The sequence below is a fragment of the Hylobates moloch genome, unplaced genomic scaffold (assembly GCF_009828535.3).
Source record: "Hylobates moloch isolate HMO894 unplaced genomic scaffold, HMol_V3 SCAFFOLD_10, whole genome shotgun sequence".
In the NCBI taxonomy this organism is placed as follows: Eukaryota; Metazoa; Chordata; class Mammalia; order Primates; family Hylobatidae; genus Hylobates; species Hylobates moloch.
This window is the reverse complement of record NW_026652285.1, coordinates 43,378,650-43,403,133: the sequence shown is the minus strand read 5'-3', so window position 1 is coordinate 43,403,133 and position 24,484 is coordinate 43,378,650. Positions and strand designations below refer to the sequence as shown.

Below are 24,484 nucleotides of genomic sequence, written 5' to 3'. Positions count from 1 at the left end.
TTCAAACTAACCTGTTTACGGAGTCTTCTAACTCCAGCTGTGGTAGCTTTATAATGTATTTATTCAATACAACTGAATAACCATTACTCAGATGTATAAAAAGAGCTATAAGGTATTAGTCACTAATTCCAAACATAACCAAAAAAAAAAAAAAAAAAAAAGGTGACCCTAATGGAATCCCATAGGTGGTTTTCTCCTTTCTTTCAACATTTTGGTAAACAACACTTTTCACAGATATAACTCGAAAGTAAATAAATAATTAATATGGACTTTAAGCATATAATTAAACTTGCCAGAAACATATTTCAAATGCAATTTTACCTCATTTTCTGTATGGAGATCAACTTCACCAGCACACTGCATGGAACTAAAAAAATTGCTGAATTTTTCATTAATTTTTTCTACCAGCTCTTTCAAAGGATTAAGCCACCTTTCTTTTACCTACAAATAAAGGCAACATAAAAACACAATTTAAAAGCAGTATCACTATATTCTGACACAAAATTTTATGTAAATTTTCTATCAGTATCGGTCTGGGCATAACACACTTCTCTTAGAAGCATGTCATCTCATTTTCCATTATTCTACATTCCCATTTCATTAATAATCACATGATAAAAAGTAAAGATTAAAAACTAAAAAATTACCTGTGAAATGTTTTCCCTGTATTGATCTAGTTCAACCTTCTTTCCCTTTAGTTCCTCAGTTAACTGCTCTATTTCTTCTTCTCTTTTTGTATATTCCTGAACAATCTGGCAGGGGAAGAAAAAACTTCTTTAAGATAAATCTACCAAAGGATAAAACTATATACAATTTTGCAATGATTAAAACATTAACTGAAAATGCCAATTGTGCTACACTGGTTGTATGCAAATAATATATGTTCTTATTACATACTGAAAGTGACATTTTTTATCTTTGAAAAAATAGACATTGCAGTATTTCAGGTTAGCCCAACTATTCTTTTTATAAAGAAAAGGCACAGAACATTGTGTTCCTTAGGAAGAATCTATTTAAAATTCTAATAGATTCAGAATCTGGCATTTAAAGCACATTGTTCCTGCTGTCTAGCTTATTATTACCAAGAGCTCTAGTACAGAGTGGGAGGCAAGTACTGGAGGGAACTCTGCGTGTGTATGTGTGTGTATGGGGAGGGTGGTAGTGGTGGTTGGATGCAGAATGGGAATAGAGAAACAGGCATACTGTAGGATTCAGTCCCGTGAAGCAGGAAGCTCTTGATCTTTCTTCAGTTAATAAAGCATCAATTTCATCCAATGTGTTTGGAAGGTCTTGGAAAACCTAAAGAAAAAAATTGCCTGTCATTATAGATACAATGAAAACAGTTCCATTCAAATAGTTAAAAGGAAAATAATCTGCTGAATAAGTTATCTACTATCTGTTCAACAGCATGCTGGCACACAAGGATACAAAGGAATAATAAACAGGGTAATTTGCCTTCGAAAGCTTGTACTTTAAAGAAAACAAAATGTATGTACTGGATAACACTTTAAGGCAATGTATTGATGTTGAGTATTAAAACAAGCAGTACATAAATAGGCTAGGGAATTTAGAGAAAAGGTATCAGTTCATGCTATAGGAGAGTTAAGAGAATTCAAAGGCCTAGAATTCATTTCCGGGCCTTAAAGCAAATGGCGAGGGCGGAGCAAGGCAGAGGGAAGATAGGAGCTTGAGAAAAAAGAATGAGTACTGCATACCATGGGGAGTGAGGAGTTGTGTCCATTTGGAATGGTGGGTACTTGCTGAATTGGTAGAATGGGTCCAGAATATGTGGGGCATTGAAAGAGAGCAAGAAGTTAGAACTTTATACTGCACTTATGAAGAACTAAAAAAGCATCCTGAGAATCTAATTACTTTGACAGTTGAATTTCACCCGAATACTATCTTCTGAGTCCATGCCATGGGGACAAATTAGAACAGATACTTTTTTTTTGAGGGGAGGCAATCAGTACATTGTTTGGCCTAGCACAACCTGCAAAGGCTATATACTACACGGTACAAAATGAATCCTGAAACCCTGAAAAAGATCTTGACATATTAATCTAATATCTTAAACTTATTATTTTAACCTCTTAGAAAGCAGTTCAACCTCTATAGACCTTCAAATATTCCTTTGTTGAATCTCTGACTTACTGAGATTTAAGCTCATGTGTCCAACATTTATTTACTCGATATCCTCACTTGACTCTAATAGGCATCTTAAATTTAAGATGGTGAAACAGAATCTGGACTTCACCCACCTTCCCTACCACTTTAAGCAACCATGTTTCTCCTTCAATCTTCTCCATTCCAGTAAATGGCACTGTAATTTGTTCAGGTGAAAAATTTAGGGGTTCTCTCTCTCATCCTTCATGTCAAATCCATCAGCAAGTCTTGCTGGCTCTGTCACTAAAAGATATCTAAGATCTGTCAACTTCTCCCTCTCTCTCTTCAGTGCTATCACCCTAATTCATGCCATTATGTATCTCTTGCATGGTCCAAAGAAATGACCTTCTAAATGGTTTCACTGCTTCCATTCTTGTATCCCTACTTTATCCTCCATTTGGAAGAAGAGAAGTTAGAGTGCTCGTTCATAAAAGTAGTAACGTCATTTTTCTGTTTAAGATCCTCCACTGGAGTCCATCCCAAAAGAATATAACCTTAATTCCTTGTATAGTCTACAAGCCCTACATAATCTTGGCTTCTGCCTTCTTCTCTGCTTGGGTAATTTTTAACCCTAATGAGATTCCTTTTATTCTGAAACATCCCAAATATACTTCTGTCTTGGGCGTTGTCTGAGCTGTTTTCTCTGTCTGGAATACTTTTCCTTGACATCTTCACTTGACTATCTGTTCTCTTCATTCAGGACTGTTATAAAATGGTATCTTTTCAAAGGAGGCTTCCCTGACCAAGTTCCCATCCATGTCACTCCATCCCCTCACCCTGTTTTATTTTTCTTAGCATTTCTTGCTATCTGACATTATCTGATTTTTGATTTGTGTTTTCATCTACCCAACCTTCCAGACTAGAATATAAGTTTCAGCTGAGAAGGAAGTATGTCTGTCTTGTACAATGCTTGACATATAAGAGGTAATTAATACATTTTAATGAATATCTTCTAATTTTGATTCAAAAACAGTATGACTTATCAAGAATAGAATCATGCTTTTTCTGAAAGAAAAAATTAGTACAGATTGTACTTATATTTGTAACAACACAATGTATTCTGAAGACATTCTACTGTTTTTAGAAACAAGCTTCTCAATTTGTTTTAAAGATATCTACTGAGCTCCTAGTATGTATCCAAATAGTCGAATCCATTCTCTGGGATTTGTGTGTCTGATATCATAAAATAAATCAATTGAGGATTTGAAAATTATAATCCATTAATATTTTTCCAGTTGTTTATATCTGTAGTAGCCATTTCATTATCTATTGAAATAGATGGCATTTGAAATGAAGAATTTTAAAGACACACCAATTCTAGATATTTTAAAACTTATTTTCTAATTTCATTTTGACATTATTCTGAATAGGTATGAAGGCAAAGTATCATCCCCACTTGTCACAGAGGTATATAATTAACGGTGGAATGTGACTAAAGGGCAGCATCTCCTAATTTTACTGAGTGGTATGTCAGCATAAAAAATATAATGGAAATAAGACCTCTTTTTTCCTTTTCTTACTGGCAGATGTTAGCCCTAAATATTCAGCTCCTACTGAACCCTAAACACCCCAATTTCCAGGGAAACATTTTCATTTTCCCTTTATTTTTAAAATATCCTATTTATTATTTCTGATATACCAATTACTGGTACAATGTTTCCATGAAAAACTGTATATGTTCCAACTGTACCCGTTAAAAGGCATTTGTATTGGAAGAATAAATGTTATAGTACCAATAACATTGATCTGTTAAGTGACATTATTTTATATATATATATTCAGTTTAAAAATGTGGAAAAACTCCCTATTTTTTACGACACATCATGTTTTTTCACGGCCTGTTACAATGCCTAAGATCCTATAATCTTAAAAATATGTTAAATATGGCAATTGTAGCATTATATACTTTTTATACTTACTGTCTGGTATTCTTGAGGAAGAGTCTGCTCTGCACCCAGGTTACATACTTGCCTAGCTCTCTTCATAAGTTCCTTGCATTTCTGCAATAATCTCTGTCTATTTTCATCCAATTCAATGAAATGTTGCTATTAAAAAAATTTATTTTGAAAATTTGAATGTTACTGTTAAAGCAGAGGAATGTTTTATTAAACTACCACATATTAAATACATTGTTGAATTCTGATTATAATGATAATCAAATTATCTGAAACCCTTATCTTAAATAATGACTCTTTCTATTATAAAGGTTAAATTTGAACTTAAACTTTTTTTTTTTTTTGAGACGGAGTCTCGCTCTGTCACCCAGGCTGGAGTGCAGTGGCGCAGTCTCGGCTCACTGCAAGCTCCGCCCCCCGGGTACACGCCATTCTCCTGCCTCAGCCTCTCCGAGTAGCTGGGACTACAGGCACCCACCATCACGCCCGGCTAATTTTTTTGTATTTTTAGTAGAGACGGTGTTTCACCGTGGTCTCGATCTCCTGACCTCGTGATCCGCCCGCCTCGGCCTCCCAAAGTGCTGGGATTACAAGTGTGAGCCACTGTGCCCGGCCGAACTTAAACTTTAAAATACATCAGCACATCAACAACCTGGCATTTCTCTAATCCATAAGAGGTGTAAAATTTAAATTTTACCGCCTTTTTCTGAAAGTGTAGCTTAGCTCCATGTAATTATATTTTATTTATTTATTTATTTATTTATTTATTTATTTTTTTGAGACAGGCTTGCTCTGTCACCCAGGCTGGAGTGCAGTGACATGACGTGATCTCAGCTCACTGCAACCTCCGCCTCCCAGATTCAAGTGATTATCACGCCTCAGCCTCCCGAGTAGCTGAGATTACAGATGTGTACCACCATGCCTGGCTAATTTTTGTGTTTTTAGTAGAGCCAAGGTTTCACCATGTTGGGCAGGCTGGTCTCCAACTCCTGGCCTCAAGTGATCCATCCGCCTTGGGCTCTCAAAAGTGCTGGGATTACAGGCGTGAGCCACCAGGCCCGGTCATGTAATTATATTATAATCAGATTTGAGATACACAGTACACAGGCTTCATATCAGAAAACTCAGCACTCAAATGTAGTTAGAACCTTTAAATCACGCTTGATAGTTTTCCAAGTACCTTCCATATAGTTATTTATTCATGGACCTATTCATTCCTTCACCAAATAATTACTGAGAACCTATTAAATGCCAGTATTATAATCTGCATTGGTCACAGAAAGGTGAATAAGGAGAAAGAGACACAGAATCATTATCATAACAGAAACAGGTACTCTTTACTGAATGCTTATGTGCTAGGCCCTTGGCTAGGTGCTTCGCATACATGATTCCCTTTATTTCTCACAAACACTGCACAGTAATATTATCGTCATTTAGTGCATGGAAAAAAAAAAAAAAAAAAAGAGACTGAAAGGAATTAAGTAACTTGCCCAAGCCCACACATTTACTTAGAGACTGTCATGATTCAGATCCCTGTCTGCTTACAGGACACATGCTCTTTTCATTACAGCATGGCACCTCTCAGCAGGAGCAGATTATGTAGGGAAGGTCAGAGTGGTCACAGAAGCTATGACAACTTAACAGCCTTAAATGACAAGAAATAAGGAACAGCAGCAGATGACATTCCAAGGATAGGTGATTATGAATTTTAAGGCATATGAGCCTCAAAGACCTGCTTATTTAAGAAACAAGTAATCTAATGTGGTTGGAGGAGAGGAATTTGTAAGGATGTAAAAAGATCAGAGTTGGTAAAATGGACAAGGGCCAGACTGCAAAAATTTCAGATGTAACAGGGAAGGTATCTCATCTACTAAATGTCTTCTGTAGGTCAAGCACTGTTACAACCACTATCCTGTTAATTGTTCTAATCCCAATTATGATCTTAAATAAAAGGGTTATCTCTATTTGTAGATGTGGCTCAGACACATTAAGAAACTTGCCCAAGGTTATGGAACTAGCAGATTTCTGAGAAATAAAACAGGTCTGGTTTGCTCTTTTCACTAACCCTCAAACTCTGGTTGGCACAAAAAACAGTTGGGGGTGGGGGATCTGGAATGGCCTAAGCACATTCCAGATCTATTTGATTAGTATCTCTGGGGCTGAGGTCTGGACACCTGTATTATTAAGGGGGCCCTCAGGTGACTTTTACGCACACGGGTTTGATGGCAAATAAACTAAACCAAGACAATAGTTATGAAAAGTAAAAGGATATATACTGGACCAAACTGAAAATACAAGCAATCCTTTATACTAACCACTTAGTACTATGGTTTCCTTGAATAAATTCCTCAGTCCCTATAGCTTGAGAGAAATAAAAGAAAATGTTAAAGACTCCCAATCACCCCTACTCTGCTAAGGACCATTGTAATCAGGCAAATGCAAAACAAGAAACAGCTGGATAGAAACTAAATACTCCTAATTTCTTCTATTCCTGATTCCTGTTCCTCTGGACTTTGCTAAAATAAAGTATTAGACCATTATGGAAAAGAAATATCAATGAGTTGATAATTTGAAGCTCTGGACTTAGAAAGACAAAACCTCATTTAATAGTTTCTGTTTGGTGGCATATGTGTAATAAAATATTTAACTGAGAAAATATTCTATAAATACGTGTTTGTGATACAGATCTTCACACAGCACCTGTTTTGCTTTTTGTTTTTAAAACCACAATTCTTGCTGAGCTTTTTAAGGGTGGAAGTGGGAAGGCATATATAATTATATCAGATAATGCTGTAAAGTCAGACTAGCGAAAAGGCTTTATCTACATTTCTGCTTAGAGTCTAGCCTTTAATAGTTAATAGAGAATAGAAAACACTCCATCTGTTTAAGAGATGAGTGAAATGTACAAAATATCCCCCACTAACATCTCAAAAAAGATTACTTTGTAGTTATATACCCTAGAAAAAATTTGTAAGTATTATCTTTTTTTCTAAAATTCTTTTTGTGAAAATTCACTTGTCACGGAAATTGTACAGAAATACCTCGACATTGAACAAGAAAAAGCTTTTCTAAGAAGGCCCTCTTGTGGAAGAAGTAAGAATTATTCACAGAATTTCTTATGAAAACCGTATATGTTAAAACTGTTATTTTAGTAACAGTTCATTAGAATAAGAATCAAATAAAATGAAAACCATTTTCTATATGAATAAAATTAAGTCCTAGGTATCAACTTTTACTAAAACATTAGCTGTAAATTAACACATTTCTTCCTCAATTTTCCCTTAATAAAATGTCATTCCAATTTAGTTCATTTCAAATTCAAATGTTAACCATTTGTTTTAGTTACCAGACAGAATACACACTTAAAAATATAAAATTCATTCATTTTTTTAGAAAGTCAACTTTAAATTTTAATGTAATACTAGAAATTTAGAATAATAATCTTAACTTTTAATACACAAGACCATAAATTCTACTTAATCATAAACAATAAAATAATGGGAATAATACTATTTCCTTGTAAAATGTTTTCTTCAAAATTATACACATCTCATTTAAGTAAAAAAAAAAAAAGTCTCCTATGAAACAGTTCTTTTTTGAGGGAGTGGCAAGCAGGTAGGCAGAAGAGAGGTCAAATGAAAAGCACAGAACTCCTAAATTTGGTATTAGAATAAGCAAATAAATGTAACAACTTTCCATTTTTATAACTAATATTAATTCTGATGTAAATTTATACTTTTAAAGGAAACACTGGCTTCATGCTAAGCAGCACACTAGGCATTCTGATGTATATCATTAAACTGAATATCATAATATCCCTCCAAATTAGGTATCATACTTATGGCTGCAGATAATGATTAAGCTTGGAGTGGTTAGGAAACCTGCCCATGGTCAAAAACAAAATAACAGAAATTTTTATCGACCTCTGTATTTGGATTCACACACAGCTTACTAACTTGTCCTAAAAATAGTCCATAAGTTAGTGACATTACCAAAGAGAGGCTTCCCACCATCTGCCTTTCTCAGGGGGTTTTATAGGTCTGTTGCCCTATTTACCTTCCAAAAATCTGAGAAAGTATCAAACTCCATGGTGGTTAGTTACCTCTAAGTCCCCTCATAAATACAATCTCCACTGAAATTCTGTGTCAATCTTCTTTTGTGAATTTATTTTCATGACAGAAAAAAGGACAAAACCAAGTGGTAGCAACAGTTCCTCAGAGCAACCTGCCATGTGTTCAAAGGGACAAGTAGGAAAAAAAAATTTCTCTTTGGTTCAAATGAAGCTGCATAGCAGGAACAGATTAGATAAAATCATGTGCAGGTAAATGGCAGCAAACATGAGAAGAAAACAAGAGTAGGTAAAAGAGAAAGTGAACTACCATACACCTATTCTACTACGTACTTTTAGTCATCATTCTTGACTCTTTCAAACGTGTGGCTAATGACTATGATCAGACAGCAACAAACATTTATTAAGCATGCACAAGAAGAAATGAAAGAACCTTACAAAAGGGCTGGTAAAGCATTTATAAATGAAAAGCATTTAAAATTTTTATTTTATTTTATTTTTTTTAGAGATAAGGTCTTACAATGTTGCCCAGGATGGACTTGAACTCCTGGACTCAAGTGATCCTCCTATCTCAGCCTCCAAAGTAGTTGGGACAATAGGTACACTCAGATCATTTAAGAACTTTCAAATCAACATATGAATAAGAAAAACAGAGTGGTGTAAAATATTGCTGAGGAAATGCAAAATAAAGTCAGAGGTAGTATTAAGGTTACTTATGTGTGTCAAAGAAGAGTTCTGGTCTTAAAAGCAGCAACAGACTCAGAATGAAAAAGGTGAACGAACAATACGGGAAAGATACAGAGGTTATGAACAATGGTAGGAACACTGGAACAGCCAACCAAGGTAAAAAAGGCTAGAAGTTGGAAGTAGACATTAGAAGACTACTGTAAAGCTTTGGATGATGTATAATATTATAAAGCTGTAGATTTCTGCAGCAGAATATAAAAATGAGCACAATTTTTTTTTCTGGCAGTTAAATGAGTGCAAAATTCGTAAAGAGTGAGGCCACAGCTATTAGGACTTAATGTCTAGACAGGGCGGTAGCCATGATAGTTAGAAAGAGGTGAATTAGTAATGTGGTAATGTCTAAATTGGGCAAAGGGCAAGGAAAAGGAACAAGAACAAAAAGAGAATCAAAATGTGCTAAGTAAAGTTTCTCCAGTTAATTTTAAAATTATGCAAATGGCTGGGCATGGTGGCACATGCCTGTAATCCCAGTACTTTAGGAGGCAGAGGTGGGAAGATTGCTTGAGGTTAGGAGTTTGAGACCAGCCAGGGCAACATAGTGAGAACTATCTCTACAAATACAAAATAATTAGCCAGGTGTGTGGCATGCACCTGTAGTCCTAAATACCAGGAAAGGCTGAGGCAGGAGGATTGCTTGAGCCAAGGATTTTCAGGCTGCAGGAAGCTGTTGACCGTGCCACCGCACCTCAGCCTGGGTAAGACAGTAAGATCCCGTTCTCAAGGAAACAAAACAAAACAGCAAATGTGTTGAGAAATTATGCACTATTAAAATATAATCAAAATAATACATAACGAGTTACGTTGGCTATTTGTGCTTTCTGAATAACCAAAATGCAGTCAACTACAGGAATTTTAACTTTAAATTTGAAAGTGGCTGTCTTGGTAAAAAAAAAAAAAAAAAAAAAAAAAAAAAATTAGTAATTCACTGATTAAAAACAAAACCCCCTCCCCCAAAACTTTCCTACTTTCCAGAAACACAGCAGTCAGCTCTACTCAAAACAGTATTTCTTGGCCAGGTGTAGTGGCTCACACCTGTAATCCTAGCACTTTGGGAGGCCGAGGCGGGTGGATCATTTGATGTCAGGAGTTTGAGGCCAGGCATGGTGAAACACCATCTCTACTAAAAATGCAAAAATTAGCCGATTAGCCGGGTGTGGTGGCGCTCGCCTGTAGTCCCAGCTACTTAGGAGGCTGAGGCAGGAGAATCGCTTGAACCCAGGAGACCGAGGTTGCAGTGAGCTGAGATCATGCCACTGCACTCCAGCCTGGGTGACAGAGCAAGACTGTCTCCAAAAAAAAAAAAACCGCAAAACACAGTATTTATCCTATTTACTAATAAAATGGATCAGGAGAGAACACCCTGCCAACTTGTACTAATCTCAGTCCATCTATAAGGGCTACTGGAAGAGTATCTCTCACTGTGTCAAGTGTGGGTTAAAGTTTAAGAGCATACTTACTCCAAAGCCATTGATTTCATACTTCTGTAAACATGACACAAACAAATAATTTTCTTCAATTCTCATCAATACTGATGTAAAACTTCAGGCACCAGAATCAAATATTGTATTGTTGATATGGTTTGGCTGTGTCCCCACCCAAATCTCATCTTGAATTCCCACGTGTTGTGGCAGGGACCTGGTGAGAGGCAACTGAATCATGGGGGCAGGTCCTTCCTGTGCTGTTCTCATGATAGTAAGTCTCACGAGATCTGATGGTTCTATAAGGGGGAGTTTCCCTGTACAAGCTCTCTCTTTGCCTGCCACCATCCATTTAAGATGTGACTTGCTCCTCCTTGTCTTCCGCCATGATTGTGAGGCCTCCCCCGCCATATGGAACTGTAAGTCCATTAAACCTCTTTCTTTTGTGAACTGCCCAGTCTAGGGTATGTCTTTATCAGCAGCATGAAAACGGACTAATACAATTGTGTTATTGGATATGACACACAATATGACTACACATATTAATAGTATCTGCCTGATAGGTCAACTTCTTCATGAAACCTCTTTTATAACAACATTTCCTATATGGAACAACCACATTCATAAGCTCAATCAATGAAGTAACTTCAGTATGGACTCTACAATTACTTACCAATAGAACAGATGAAAAAGTAGCAGATGACATTCCCCACATGCCCAGGAAATAAGCCCTGATGAGGCTCTCCTCTGGTAGCTAGTTCAGTTTCTTCACTCCCCACTCCCATTTGGGACTTACCTTTGATTGCTTTTTGCTGGACACTGACTACCTATTTAGAATACTATTGCCATTCATTCTGCCATCCTTTCCTTCCTTTGTTCTTGGTGAAGGTGGGGAGTTGGGGAGAGGACTTTCCTGTCTTCCACATCTCTGGCTTTTGCCCAGTCCTAGCATATCAAACCTAATCTTCAGCTTCGTTTGGCTATGTGTGTTTGTGCCTGCATGCTCCTAGTTGCTTATCTGCTAGCAAAACTGTTTTTCTTAAGTCAAAGGGTTTGAAGAGGTTGGCTTCAGAATAATAAAGCTGCTCCTTTACTCTGATCTAACGTTTCCATTCACCTGTGCAGTCCTATGTCTACATTTCCCAAAATCTACCCTCTGTGGATGCTTTCCACGAAAAGGCACTCCTATATAGCTCACATTTATGTAACAAATACATTTATGCAGTTAAGTTACGGTGAATCATGTACATAACCCTGCTGGAGAGTGACAGACCCTGGTGAAGTAGAAGAATAGATGGGGAAGGGTAAAAACAGACTCTGAATACATGAATAGGTTTAAAAATCTACAACAAATATGGCAAGGGTTAACATTTGTTAAAGAGGGGTAGTGGACACATGGATGTTATGTTACTCTTCATATTCTTGTATGTGTTTAAAGTTACGTAATAAAAATACTAGTAAAAAGACAAGTGAAATAAATGATAAAACTCTAACTTAATTTTTTTTGTAACTCATTTCAGTTTTCTTCCCTAACTTTTGGGGTGTAACCAAGGAATCATAAACAGCAATATTTAAAGGAGACAACTTGATGAATTCTGACAAATATACACACCTGTAAAGCTATTACCATGAAGATAATAAACATATCTATCACCTTCAAAAGTTCTGAAATTATATAGCGTACGCTCTCTTTTGGTCTGGTTTCTTCCACTCAGCTTCACTGAGATTCATTTATGTGTGTATCAGTAATTCATTTCTTATTGTGGCAGAGTAATATTCCACATACCATAATTTGTTGAATCATTCAGGTGTTGCTGGGCATTAACCTCCATGTTTTTTGTTGCTGTTTTTTTTTTTTTTTTTTTTTTTTTTAAGACAGGGTCTTGCTCTACTGCCTAGGCTAGAGTGCAGTGACATGATCACTGCTCACTGAAGCCTCAACCTCCCAGGCTCAAGTGATTCTCCAACCTCAGCCTCTCGAGTAGCTGGGACTACAGGCATTCACCATCGTGCCTGGCAAATTTTTAATTTTTTGTAGAAACAGGGTCTTGCTATGTTGCCCAGGCTGGTCTCAAACTCCTGGGCATGATTCTCCCGCCTTGGCCTCCTAAAGTGCTGGCATTATAGGCATGAGCCACTGCACTTAGCCTTAATTCCAGTTTTTAGCTATTACAAAGACAGCTGTTACACATTTGTGTACCAGTCTTTCATAGACATATCCTTTCATTTCATGTTAGGTATATGTTTAGCCCTTAAACTCCCAAATGATTTTCCACAGTGATTATATACATTTTAAATTCCCACCAGCAGTGTTTGACAGTTCCAGTTGCTCCAAATTCTCAGCAATTTAGGATGATCAGTCTTTTAAAATTTTAGCAATTCTAGTGAGTCTATGGTGTAACTCATGCCTTTAATATAAACTTCCCTATGGACTAATAAGGTTGGGCATCTTTTTTTTTATATATATATATATATTTTCTTTTCTACCCAAGATCAGTAAAGTCAGGTTGGGCATCTTTTCACGTGCTTATTTACTATTCATATACTTCCTTTAGTATGGTGAAATTCTTTGCCCATTTTTTCACTGGGTTGTTGGTCTTCTTTGTATTGATAGTTGAAATTAGTTTTATAGCATCCATCAGGGGTCAGCAAACTTTAAAGGCCAGTAAGGAAATTAGGCTTTGAGGGCCATATAAAGTCTCTGTCACATTACACACACACACATAGACACACACACACTCTCTCTCTCTTTAAAAAATATGAAAACTATTCTTAGCTCACAGGGACTTTACAAAAACAAGACCTTGGGCTAGATTTGGCCCACAGGCATAGTCCTCTTGGTCTAGATACAAGTCCTCTGTGAGGTGTATTGCAAATATATTCTCCCAGTTTGTAGCTTGCCTTTTTGTAACAGCATCTACCGAAAACAAGTTACTCATTGTGATGAATGCAATGATTCTTTTTCTAATTTGTGCTTTTTCTATTTTATCTAAGAAATCCTTGCCAAAACTAAGGTCACTAAGATTTTCTCTTACATTTTCTTCAAGAAGTTTTATAATTTTAGCTCTTACATTTAAGTCTGTGACTCATTTGTATATGATACGAGGTAAGGGTATGGTTCATTTTTTACATATGACCATATGACTATGCAATTGTTCCAGCACTATTTGTTACAAAGATTACTCTTTCCCGATTGAAATCCCTGGGCATCTTTGTCAAAAAAAAAAAACAAAACAACTGACCATAAATATGTGGATGTATTTCTAGATTCTCTATTCGGTTCCATTGATCCATATATATCTACTTTTATACAGATACAATGTCTTGATTGTTGTAACATCATAATAAATTTTAAAATCAGTGGGAGTCCTGAAACTTATTATTCAAAGTTGTTTTTGCTCTTCTAAGTCCATTGCATTTTAGAATAAGTCAATTTCTATAATCCGGCTGGGAGTTTTATTGAATTTATAGATTTGGAAGAGAAATGACATTTTAAGAAATCCTGAATTTTTGATCCATGAACACAATGTATTTAATTTCTCTCAGCAAAGTTGTCTCTCATCAAAGTTTCATAGTTTTCAGGATACAAGTCTTTTAAATATATTTATTTATTTTTTTCCTTTCTTTTTTTGGGACTGAGTCTTACTCTGTCACCCAGGCTGGAGTGCAGTGACATGATCTCGGCTCACTGCAACCTCTGCCTTCTGGGTTCAAGTGATCCTCTTGTCTCAGCCTCCCGAGTAGCTGGGATTACAGGCGTGTACCACCATGCCCAGCTAATTTTTGTATTTTTAGTAGAGACAGGGTTTCGCCATGTTGGCTAGGCTGGTCTTGAACTCCTGACCTCTGATTATCTGGCCACCTTGGCCTCCCAAAGCCTTTCTTTTTAATGACAGGGTTTTATCCCCTCGTCCAGGAGGCTGAAGTGCAGTGGTGAAATCACAGCTCATGGCAGCCTTGACCTTCCGAGCTCAAGCCATCCTCCAGCCTCGGCCTCCCAAAGTGCTAGGATTATAGGTATGAGCCACCATGACCAGCCAGGTATTTCATTTTTGATGCTATTGTAAATAGCACTGTTTTAAAATTGCAATTGCCAATTGTTCATTGTTTGTAGGTGGGGCTGCAATGAATTTCTATATATTGAACTTATCTCCTACAATCTTGCTAAATTTTCATTGATGGTTCTAGTAGCATTTTTGTAGATTCCTTAAGATTTTCCATAGAGATGATCATGTTTGGAGGTTTTTTTTTACATTCAATACATGTAATTTTTCTAGCCTTACTGCACTGACTAGAACTTCCAGTACAATGTGGACTAGAAGTGGTGAGGGTGGGCATTTTCCTTGTCCCCAATCGTAAGGGGACAGTTTTCCACCAAGATTGATATGAGCTGTTGGTTTTCAGATATCCTTTATCAGAATGATGAAGTCTTCGATTCCTAGTTGCAAAAAGTTTTTATAATGAAGGGATGCTGAATTTTGACATTTTTCTGTATATATTGAAATGATCATCTAGTTTTTCAGTTTTGGTCTGTTAATATGGTGAATTATATTGATGAATATCCAAATATTAAACCAACCTTATATATCTGAGATAAAACTTAATTGGTTACAATGTATTACTTTTTACATATTGTTGGATTTGACCTGCTAACATTATATTAAGAATTTTTGGGTCTATGTTCATGATAGGTATTAGTCTGTAGTTCTCTTGTCTTTAGTATCAGGTAATGCTGGCCTCATATAATGCTTCAAGAAGTATTCTCTCCTCTTCACCTTCTGGAAAATCTTAAGTAGAACTGGTATTAATTCTTTTTTTTTTTTTTTTTGAGACAGGGTCTCACTCTGTCGCCCAGGCTGAAGTACACTAGTCCAATCACACCTTAGTGTAGCCTTGACCTCCCAGGCTCAACTGAGCCTTCCACCTCAACCTCCTGAGTAGCTAGCTGAGATTACAGGTGCATTCCATCATGCCTGGATAATTTTTGTATTTTTTGTAGAGACAGGGTTTTGCCACGTTGCCCAGACTGGTCTTGAACTCCTGACTCAAGGGCTCCACCTGCCTCGGCCTCCCAAAGTGCTGGGATTACAGTGTGAGCCACTACACTCAGCTGGGATTAATTCTTTCATAAATGCTTGGTAGAATTAACCAGTGAAGATTTTGGGACTGAAGTTCTCTTAGTGGTAAAATTTTGAATCGGAAATTCAATTTTTAAAATAAATATAAGGTTAGTCTAGTTACGTATTATCTTCTTGAGTGACCTTTGGTAGTTTTGTGTCTTTTAAGAAATGTGTCCATTTCATCAAAGTTGTCAAATTTATTGGCATGAGGTTTTTAATCATATTCTCTTAATATCCTTTAATGTCTATAGGATCTGTAGTGTTATTCTGTCATGCTCCCTGCACTGTGGTGTGGAAACTCTTTCCAAGCAGTAAGATGAGGGAATCATAGGGCTCACTTTGTTTTCTACCCCTTCTCTCAAGGATCACTGTCCTGTGCTGCCCGTTGTCCAATGTCTGAAAACCTCTATTTGACATAGTCACATCTTTTAGTGGTTTCAAGTGAGACAGTAAATATGGTTCCGGTTACTTCATCATCACTAAGAATGGAAGCTTTACTTTTTATAATGAAAAATTTCAAACATATACAAAAGTAGAGAGAATGGTATAAACTTTCACATATCTATTATCCAGCTTCAACAATTATCAAATCATAACCAATATTGTTTCATGTATACTCTCTTCCTAAATGGCCCTCTCTCTGGAATATTTTGAAGCAACCCCAGACAGCCTATCCTTTCCTTCGTAAATATTGTGGAAATGTATGTTTAAAAGACAAAGACTTAAAAAAAAACCCCATAACCATAATACCACTATCAAACCTAAAAATATTATCAATAAATTCTATTATCAAGTACTGAGTCAGTATTCAAATCTCCCTTTTTTCTACCTTTTAAAAGTAGTTGATTTGTTTAAATCAGAATCAAAATAAGGTGTACACATTATATTTGGTTAATACATTTCTTAAGTCCTTTTAAACTTTTAGGTTTCCCCTTCCATTTTTCCTTGAAAGTATTTTAGAAACTGTACTGTCTAATAAAATAGAAACTAGTCATGTGTGGCTATAAAGCACTAAAATGTGGCTAAAGCGACTGAGAAACTGAATTTTAAATTCGAACCTAAATTTAAAATTAAAAACTGATACTTGTTCCTAGCTATTGGAAAATGGAACAGCTTGGGTATGTGAACCTAACTTTTTCAACTATCAGTTTGAGAAAATCAAAATACAGATCAAGTATTTCTGATGAAAATTTACTATCTGACTTGAGATGTGTTTTAAGTATAAAGTATTTTGAAGACTATGAGATACAAAATAGCTTATTAGTAAATTTTCAATATTGCTTATAAGTTGAAATGACAATATTTTGGATATACTGGGTAAAATATATTATTGTAATTCATTTAACTCATTTCTTTTTGCTTTTTAAAATCTGGCTACTACAAAGTTACATGTAGGCTGGGTGCGGTGGCTCACGCCTATAAACCCAGCCTTTGGGAGGCTGAGGTGGGTGGATAACCTGAGGTCAGGAGTTTGAGACCAGCCTGGCCAACAAAGTGAAACCCCGTCTCTATCAAAAATACAAAAAAATTAGCAGGGCATAGTGGTATGCCTGTAGTCCCAGCTACTTGGGAGGCTGAGGCAGGAAAATCGCTTGAACTCAGAAGGCGGAGGTTGCAGTGAGCTGAGACTGCACTCCAGCCTGGGCGACAGAGTGAAGACTCTGTCTCAAAAAAAAAAAAAAAGTTACATGTAGAACTTAAACACTGTATTTCTACTGGACAGTGCTGAAGTAAATTATTTGTCCTACAGAGTTCCTTATATTCTAGGTTTTGCTGACTGTATTCCTCAGTGTCATTTAATATATTTCTTCCTGTCCTGAATTTATTGTAACCTGGTAATTTTAAACCAGTGGTTCTCAACCGGGGGTACTTTTGCTCCCCAGGGGGCAAATGTCTGGAGACATTTTTGATTGTAACAACTGGGGGGAAGTATGTGTGTGTGTATACTACTGACATCTAACAGGCAGGGGCTAGGGATGCTGTTAAACATTCTAAAAAGCACAAAAAAATTTATCCACTCTAAAATGTCAATAATGCTGAGGTGAGAAACCCTGTTGTAGCGACTTAGACTGCAATTTGATTTTTTTAATAAGACTATTTGATATGGTTTGGCTCTGTGTCCCAACCCAAATCTCATGTTGAACCGTAATTCCCAATGTTGGGGGAGGAATCTAGTGGGAGGTGACTGGCTCATGAGGGTGGATTTCCTCCTTGCTGATCTCATGATATTGAGTTCTCACAAGATCTGGTTGTTTAAAAGTGTGCAGCACGTCCCCCCTTCTCTCTCTCGCGCCGCCATGGTAAGACGTGCCTGATTCCTCTTCACCTTCCCTATGATTTTAAGTTTCCTGAGGCCTCCCGGCCATGCATCTTGTACAGCCTGAAGAACTGTGATTCAATTAAACCCTTTCTTTATAAATTACCCAGTCTCAGGTAGTTCTTTATAGAAGTGTGAGAATGTACTAATACAGAAAATTGATACAAGAGAAGTGGCAGCATTGCTGTAAAGATACCTGAAAATGTGGAAACAACTTTGGAACTGGGTAATAAGCAGAGGTTGGACAGTTTGGAGGGCTCAGAAGAAGACAGGAAGATGAGGGAAAGTTTGGAACTTCGAGACTTGTTGAGCGGTTGTGATCAAAATGCTGACAAGGATATGGACAGTGAAGTCCAGGTTGAGGTGGTCTCAGATGGAGATGAGGAACTTATTGGAAACTGGAGTAAAGGTCACTCTTGCTATGTTTTAGCAAAGAGACTGGCAGCACTGTGACCCTGCTCAAGAGATCTGTGGAACTCTGAACTTGAGAGAGATGATTTAGGGCATCCAGTGGAAGAAATTTCTAGGCAGCAAAGCATTCAAGGTGTGGCCTGGCTGCTTCTAACAGCCTATGCTCATTTGCATAAACAAAAATGACCTGAAACTAGAACTTTAAAAGGAAAGCAGAGCATGAAAGTTTGGAAAACTTGCAGCCCAACCATGCAGTAGAAAAGAAAAACTCATTTCCCGGAGAAGGAATTCAAGGCTGCAGAAACTTGCAGAAGTAAAGAAGAGCCAAACGTTAATAGCCAAGACAATGGGGAAAATGCCTCCAGGGCATGTCAGAAGCAGCCCCTCCCATCACAGGCCTGGTGGTCTAGGAGGGAAAACTTGTTTCTTGGGCCAGGTCCAGTGCCCTGCTGCTCTGTGCAGCCTTAGGGCATGGTGCCCTACATCCTAGCCACTCCAGGTGTGGCTAAAAGGGGCCGAGATACAGCTCGGGCCATTACTTCAGGGGGTGTAAGCCCCAAGCCTTGGCAGTTTCCACAAGGTGCTGGTCCTGTGGGTGTGCAGAAGGCAAGAGTTGAGGTTTGGGGGAGACTCTGCTTAGGTTTCAAAGGATGTATGGAAATGCCTGGATGTCCAGGCAGAAGTCTGCTGCAGGGGCTAGGCCCTCATGGAGAACCCCTACTAGGGCAGTATGGAAGGCAAATGTGGGGTTGCAGCCCCCACACAGAGTCCCCACTGGGGCACTGCCTAGTGGAGCTGTGAGAAGAGGGCCACCATCCTCCAGACCCCAGAATGGGAGATCCACTGACAGCTTGCACCGTGTGCCTAGAAAAGCTGCAGGCATTCAATGTCAGCCCATGAAAGCAGCTGTGGGGACTGTACCCTGCACAGCCACAGGGGTGGAGCTGCCCAAAGCCTTGGGAGCCCACTCCTTGCATCAGTGTGGCCTTGATGTGAGACATGGAGTCAAAGACTTTTTTGGGGTATTAAGACTTAAATGTTTGCCCTGCAGGGTTTCAGACATGTGTGGGGCCTGTAGTACCTTCGTTTTGGTTGATTTCTCCCTTTTTAAAAGGGGGTATTTACCCAATGCCTGCGCCCCCATTATATATTGGAAGTAACTAGCTTGTTTTTGATTTTACAGGTTCATAGGTGGAAAGGGCTTGCCTTGTCTCAGATTCAACTTGTACTTAGACTTTTGAGTTAATGCTAGAATGAGTTAAGACTTTGGGGGACTGCTGGGAGAGGCATGATTGTGTTCTGAAATATGAAAAGGACACAAGATTTCAGAAGGGCCAGGGGCAGAATGGTATGGTTGGCTCTGTGTCCCCGGCCAAATCAAATGTTGAATTGTAATTCCCAATGTTGAGGGAGGATCTTGGTGGGAGATGATTGGATAATGAGGGTGGATTCCCCTTGTAGTTCTTGTGATAGTGTGTTCTCACAAGATCTGGTTGCTTAAAAGTGTGTAGCATTTCCCCCTCATCCTCTCTCCTACTCTGCCATGGTAAGAACGTGCTTGCTTCCCCTTCACCTTACACCATAATTGTTAAGTTTCCTGAGGTCTCCCAGCCACGCTTCCTATACAGCCTGTGGAACTGAGTCAACTAAACCTCTTCATAAACTACCCAGTCTCAGGTAGTTCCTTTTAGCAGTGTGAGAAGAGATACCCTATTCCATAGTGGTGGTATGTCCTTTCATTAGGATACATGTAAATATCTGGCTATCTTTTTGTGATGCTGGAAACTAATGTAATCCGATTCATAAGCAGCTGCAAAGTAGTAACAGCCTAATTCCTTTCTTGTTTATAAATTACTTCTTTAAAGATAAACTTCTCTTCATCATGTATTTGTTATTTTCAGGATAAATGCAAAATTCTCTATTTAACCATTTTTCAAAGTCACAAGCCAGTTTCCCAGTATCCTCCAAAGTGACCAATATTATTTTATTTTAGCATCATTATAAACTTGTGCATTTAGACATATTTTCAGGATAAATGCAAAATTCTCTATTTAACCATTTTTCAAAGTCATGAGCCAGTTCCCCAGTATCCTCCAAAGTGACCAATATTATTTTATTTTAGCATCATTATAAACTTGTGCATTTAGACATTTTTGATAAGTTTCCATCTATTATCTCTTCATGTATGGCGGGTAAACGATTCTTCATGTAGGCTCCTGGGTCCTGTTGATAACCAAGTCATCTCTGATAATTTCTTTGACTTTTGTTATGACAAGATGATCATGGCTAATCTTATATAAACATTTCTTCTCCTGGACCTGAAATCAGCCATATCTCCAATGGGCCACTTTGGTGGAAAATAGTATTTAGAAGTCATAATCTAGGTCTTTTTAGTAGACAAAGCTAGGAAATGTTTGTTTTTTTTGAGAAAACACATTGTGAGTTTATTCTGATATTTACATTCAAATTAAAAGCTTTAAGGTTTTATTACTTATCTTCTTTTATATCTGAATCCCTTTTCTCTTATGCTGAAAAACTGTAATTACATTAACGTAACTACTTATTTGCTTTACTCTATAATATTTTCAGAATAACATTACAAATATTAACATTATGATTACTGAAAACAGTACATGATTTTTTTTTGCAATTTTTTTTTGCCCTTAGAATCATTACAGTGTTTTATAGTCATTTGGAATAATTTTTCTCTGTTAGGCTATGTTGCTAACTCAAAACAAAGTTAGATGCATTTGTTTCATTGTGCTTTTACTAAGCTTGTCTTTTTGGAAAATTTCATTTAATTTTGCTGGCAGATGGTTCCAAAGTGGAAAAAATATAAGATCTATTTAGATGAGTGTAGCTTTTAACCTTGTCTTTTCCTACCCCCAGTTTAAAAAAAAAAAAAAAAAAGATTCTGGTTTATCATTGTAATTTTTAAATAAGCCAACATAAAGGCATAGTAATCACTTTCCCTGATCCTTTCCTTGATAATAACATACTAGAAAGTTTTCTCTCCTTTCTTTTTTAGACCTAAGAATATATATATCACTGCATAGCGGCATATTGAGATATTTAAGCTTTTTAAAATTTGTATTTCCATTTGCCTGGTACACCTTTGCTCATCCATTTACTTAAGTTTTCAAATTCGCTCATTTGAAGTGTACAATTCAATGACTGTTAGTAAATTTACATAGCTATGTAAACATCACCACAGTCCAATTTTACATTTCCATCACCCAAAAAGATCCCTTGCAGCCATCCATCCTTTTATTTTAAAGCTTTCTCAATCTCTTTCTTTCAGATGTACCTTTCACATTCTGCACAGTGTTGGAATTTACTTCCAAAAAATATTTTAATAGGTGAATTATATCCATTTGCATTTAATAATATGACTGATGTTTGGCCTTAGCTCTGCCACTGTTTTATGTCATATTTGTTTTTATGTCTCTTATATCTGTAAATAAAATATCTAGTCTTTAGTTATGTGATTTTCTTGCCCTGCCAGTCTCTTGTTTTTGTATATCTTTTTGGTATTTAGGAAGGCTTTTATTTTTATTCTAAAGTTTATTATTATGCAAATATCTTATATAATATCCTTATGTCCTTAATAGTTTTGGGGGATACTATCTATTGGCTCCCTACTATAAATAATTTTGATTATATCTCCCTTATTTTCCTCTCCCAAAACCTCTAATTTGAAGTAATAACTTTTTATTTCCTGAAAATACCTATAGGACAATCAGTAAATATATTCTATTTTACTTGCATTATTTCCCTTCTTGCATTTTCAGAGAAATATGCTTTAGTTACATTGTCAGACTTATAACCATAGAATATATATTTTATGATCTCCTTTATCATGTAGCTCTAGTTCTCTTCAGTAAGAAGTTTTGTTCTGCAAAGGAGTTTCAGTTAGAGAGTTCACAGGGCTAGATCACCCCAGCACTATCTAACCTTTCTGAAGTCTATAAAGTTGCCTCCCAGTTTTAGCTGCTCTCAAATTGATCTCTAAGTGTTCTACAACTAACGAGACCTTTAGAGATGATCAGGATGCTGGCAGTCTGATACTTGGATTCTCTGAGCCCTCCCTTGCTGATACCATGCTAGTCTTGATGCTGCTGATTTATTTTACCTACTTGTATTCTGGAGTTCACAGGTGTTATAAAATAAAGAATTTGACTGGGCTTTGTTGCTGGTTCCTCTAAAGTTCTTGGAATTGAGCAATAGGAAAGTCTGTATTACTCATGAGCCCCTTAGATCACTCCTGAGTTAATGCTAAGAATATGACTCAGGATGGGGGTAGAAAATGCCACAAAGATCAACTGTATGATTTGAGCAATATACATGTATTTGAGCCACATGATTTTAGTCCAAATTCCCAAACTCCAAGGAAGAGGGCTGATGATCAAGCTCAACCACATGGCCAACGATTCAATCAACCATGTCTATATAATGAAACGCCAATAAGAAACCTGAGTACTGAAGCTTGGTAGAGCCTACTGGTTAGTGAACCAGGAGATGTGTGAGGAGGGTGATGTACCCTAATTGCACATGAAAAGAGTAAAGAAACTTTTGAGTTTAGGACCCTCCAAGAAGTTGGTTGCCCTGTGTCTCTTAATTTTGCTAGCCCTGATTGTATCTTTTATAATAAAATTATAATCGTTAAGAATAGTGTTTTCTCGAATTCTGAGTTGTTTTATCAAATTATTGAACCTGAGTGGGGGTCATAGGAATTCTTGAATGTGTAGCTAGTTGGTCAGAAATACAAGTGACCTGGAGACCCCTAAACTTGAAGACAGTGTCTGAAGTAAAGGTGGTCTTTTTGGGAACCAAGCCCCTATGGTATACAGTTTGATAGTGACTCAGGATGGTTAGCGTCAGAATAGTACTGCAGTACGCCCATATGGATATCTTGAAACTTAGCTTTGTTATACGTGTTGTCCATAGGTTTGTTGTTATATTATTCTAGCTGCTCTTCTATTTTTGGGAAGGGATTTTGGAGATTCAACAACTATGCCACTGTCACTACCATCTTATTGTCAGCTCTCCTTCAGGTTTTAAGTTAATATGGTGTATCACATGTTCTCCCCTCCACCTAGTATTTCTGTGTTTAACATTTCACAGTCAGATATTAACAAAAGATTAAATTGATGAAGTTACTCAACCAGTCTTAAGTATTTTAAGTATTGCTTCCTCATCAACATGATGCATTAAATTTGTAAGTTAAATAGCATAAAACAACAAACTATATATTGCTAGTGATGACACATGATATATATTTTCAAACCAGTCTGAGGTTAGAACCTCAAAATATAAAGTAAAGGCAAAAATTTTACCTCTGTAAGACGGAGTTGTGAAGATGCGGCCATATAATCTGATTCTAACTTGTTCTTCTCGGAGATCACTGTAGTATTTTGAAGAATTAAATCTACTTTTTGTATATGCAAAGAAGTACAAATCTAGGAACAAAAACCCCTAAGAGTTAATTTTTATGTTACCTATGTTTTAGAACTAAAAAATGTATAGTTTTTTAAAACAAACTTATAAACCATGAAAAAATGATTTTCCTATTGTGCCTGACATCTCTCTCAAACAGTTCTTGTAACAATTTTTTAGAAAGTGTTTTCCTTTAAGAGTCATCTGGAATACACACATTTAGCTTAATGAGTGCTTTTATCCTATTTATTATCTCTAAAGAAAATGTCAAGCAACTAAGCAAGCTGAAACTGATGATAAAGATCTCTTGCTTATATAACTAAAATGTCAAGAACCTTAATCAAAACCTTCCCTCCCTCTAAAGATTTTACTATCTTATCTACCCGCTATTTTCTTTAAAAAATGACTAAAATTGCCGGGCGTGGTGGCTCACGCTTGTAATCCCAGCACTTTGGGAGGCCGAGGCGGGCGGATCACGAGGTCAGGAGATCGAGACCACAGTGAAACCCCGTCTCTACTAAAAAATACAAAAAAATTAGCCGGGCGTGGTGGCGGGCGCCTGTAGTCCCAGCTACTCGGAGAGGCTGGGCAGGAGAATGGCGTGAACCCGGGAGGCGGAGCTTGCAGTGAGCCGAGATTGCGCCACTGCACTCCAGCCTGGGCGACAGAGCAAGACTCCGTCTCAAAAAAAAAAAAAAAAAAAAAAAAAAAAAGACTAAAATTAAAACAATACCTTACCTTTATTAGGTTTGTTAATTCGGTAACAAGTTTTGCTTTCTGAACATTTATTTCTTTGATTTTGGTACTTGCTTTTCGCTCTTCCTCTTCAAGGTTGCAAGTATCCTGTTCCATCAGCTTTAAACTGTATGACACATATAATGATGAAGAAATCAGGGTTAAACACAAGA

General features: G+C 37.0%; 1 protein-coding gene across 4 annotated transcripts in view; it reads right to left on the bottom strand.

Moving 5' to 3' along the window:
- SMC5 (structural maintenance of chromosomes 5) overlaps positions 1-24,484 on the bottom strand; it is a 104,413-nt gene that overhangs the window by 6,514 nt on the left and 73,415 nt on the right. For 3 of the 4 annotated variants that reach the window (XM_032164258.2, XM_032164260.2, XM_058445424.1), the window contains 7 exons: positions 24,315-24,438; positions 23,477-23,599; positions 4,083-4,208; positions 1,716-1,760; positions 1,204-1,299; positions 648-752; positions 322-441 (listed from right to left, as the gene is read on the bottom strand). In XM_032164258.2, the coding sequence (XP_032020149.1) occupies positions 322-441; positions 648-752; positions 1,204-1,299; positions 1,716-1,760; positions 4,083-4,208; positions 23,477-23,599; positions 24,315-24,438 (739 nt within the window). The remainder of the gene's footprint in view (positions 1-321; positions 442-647; positions 753-1,203; positions 1,300-1,715; positions 1,761-4,082; positions 4,209-23,476; positions 23,600-24,314; positions 24,439-24,484) is intronic. The other variant, XM_032164259.2, reaches the window with a different exon arrangement.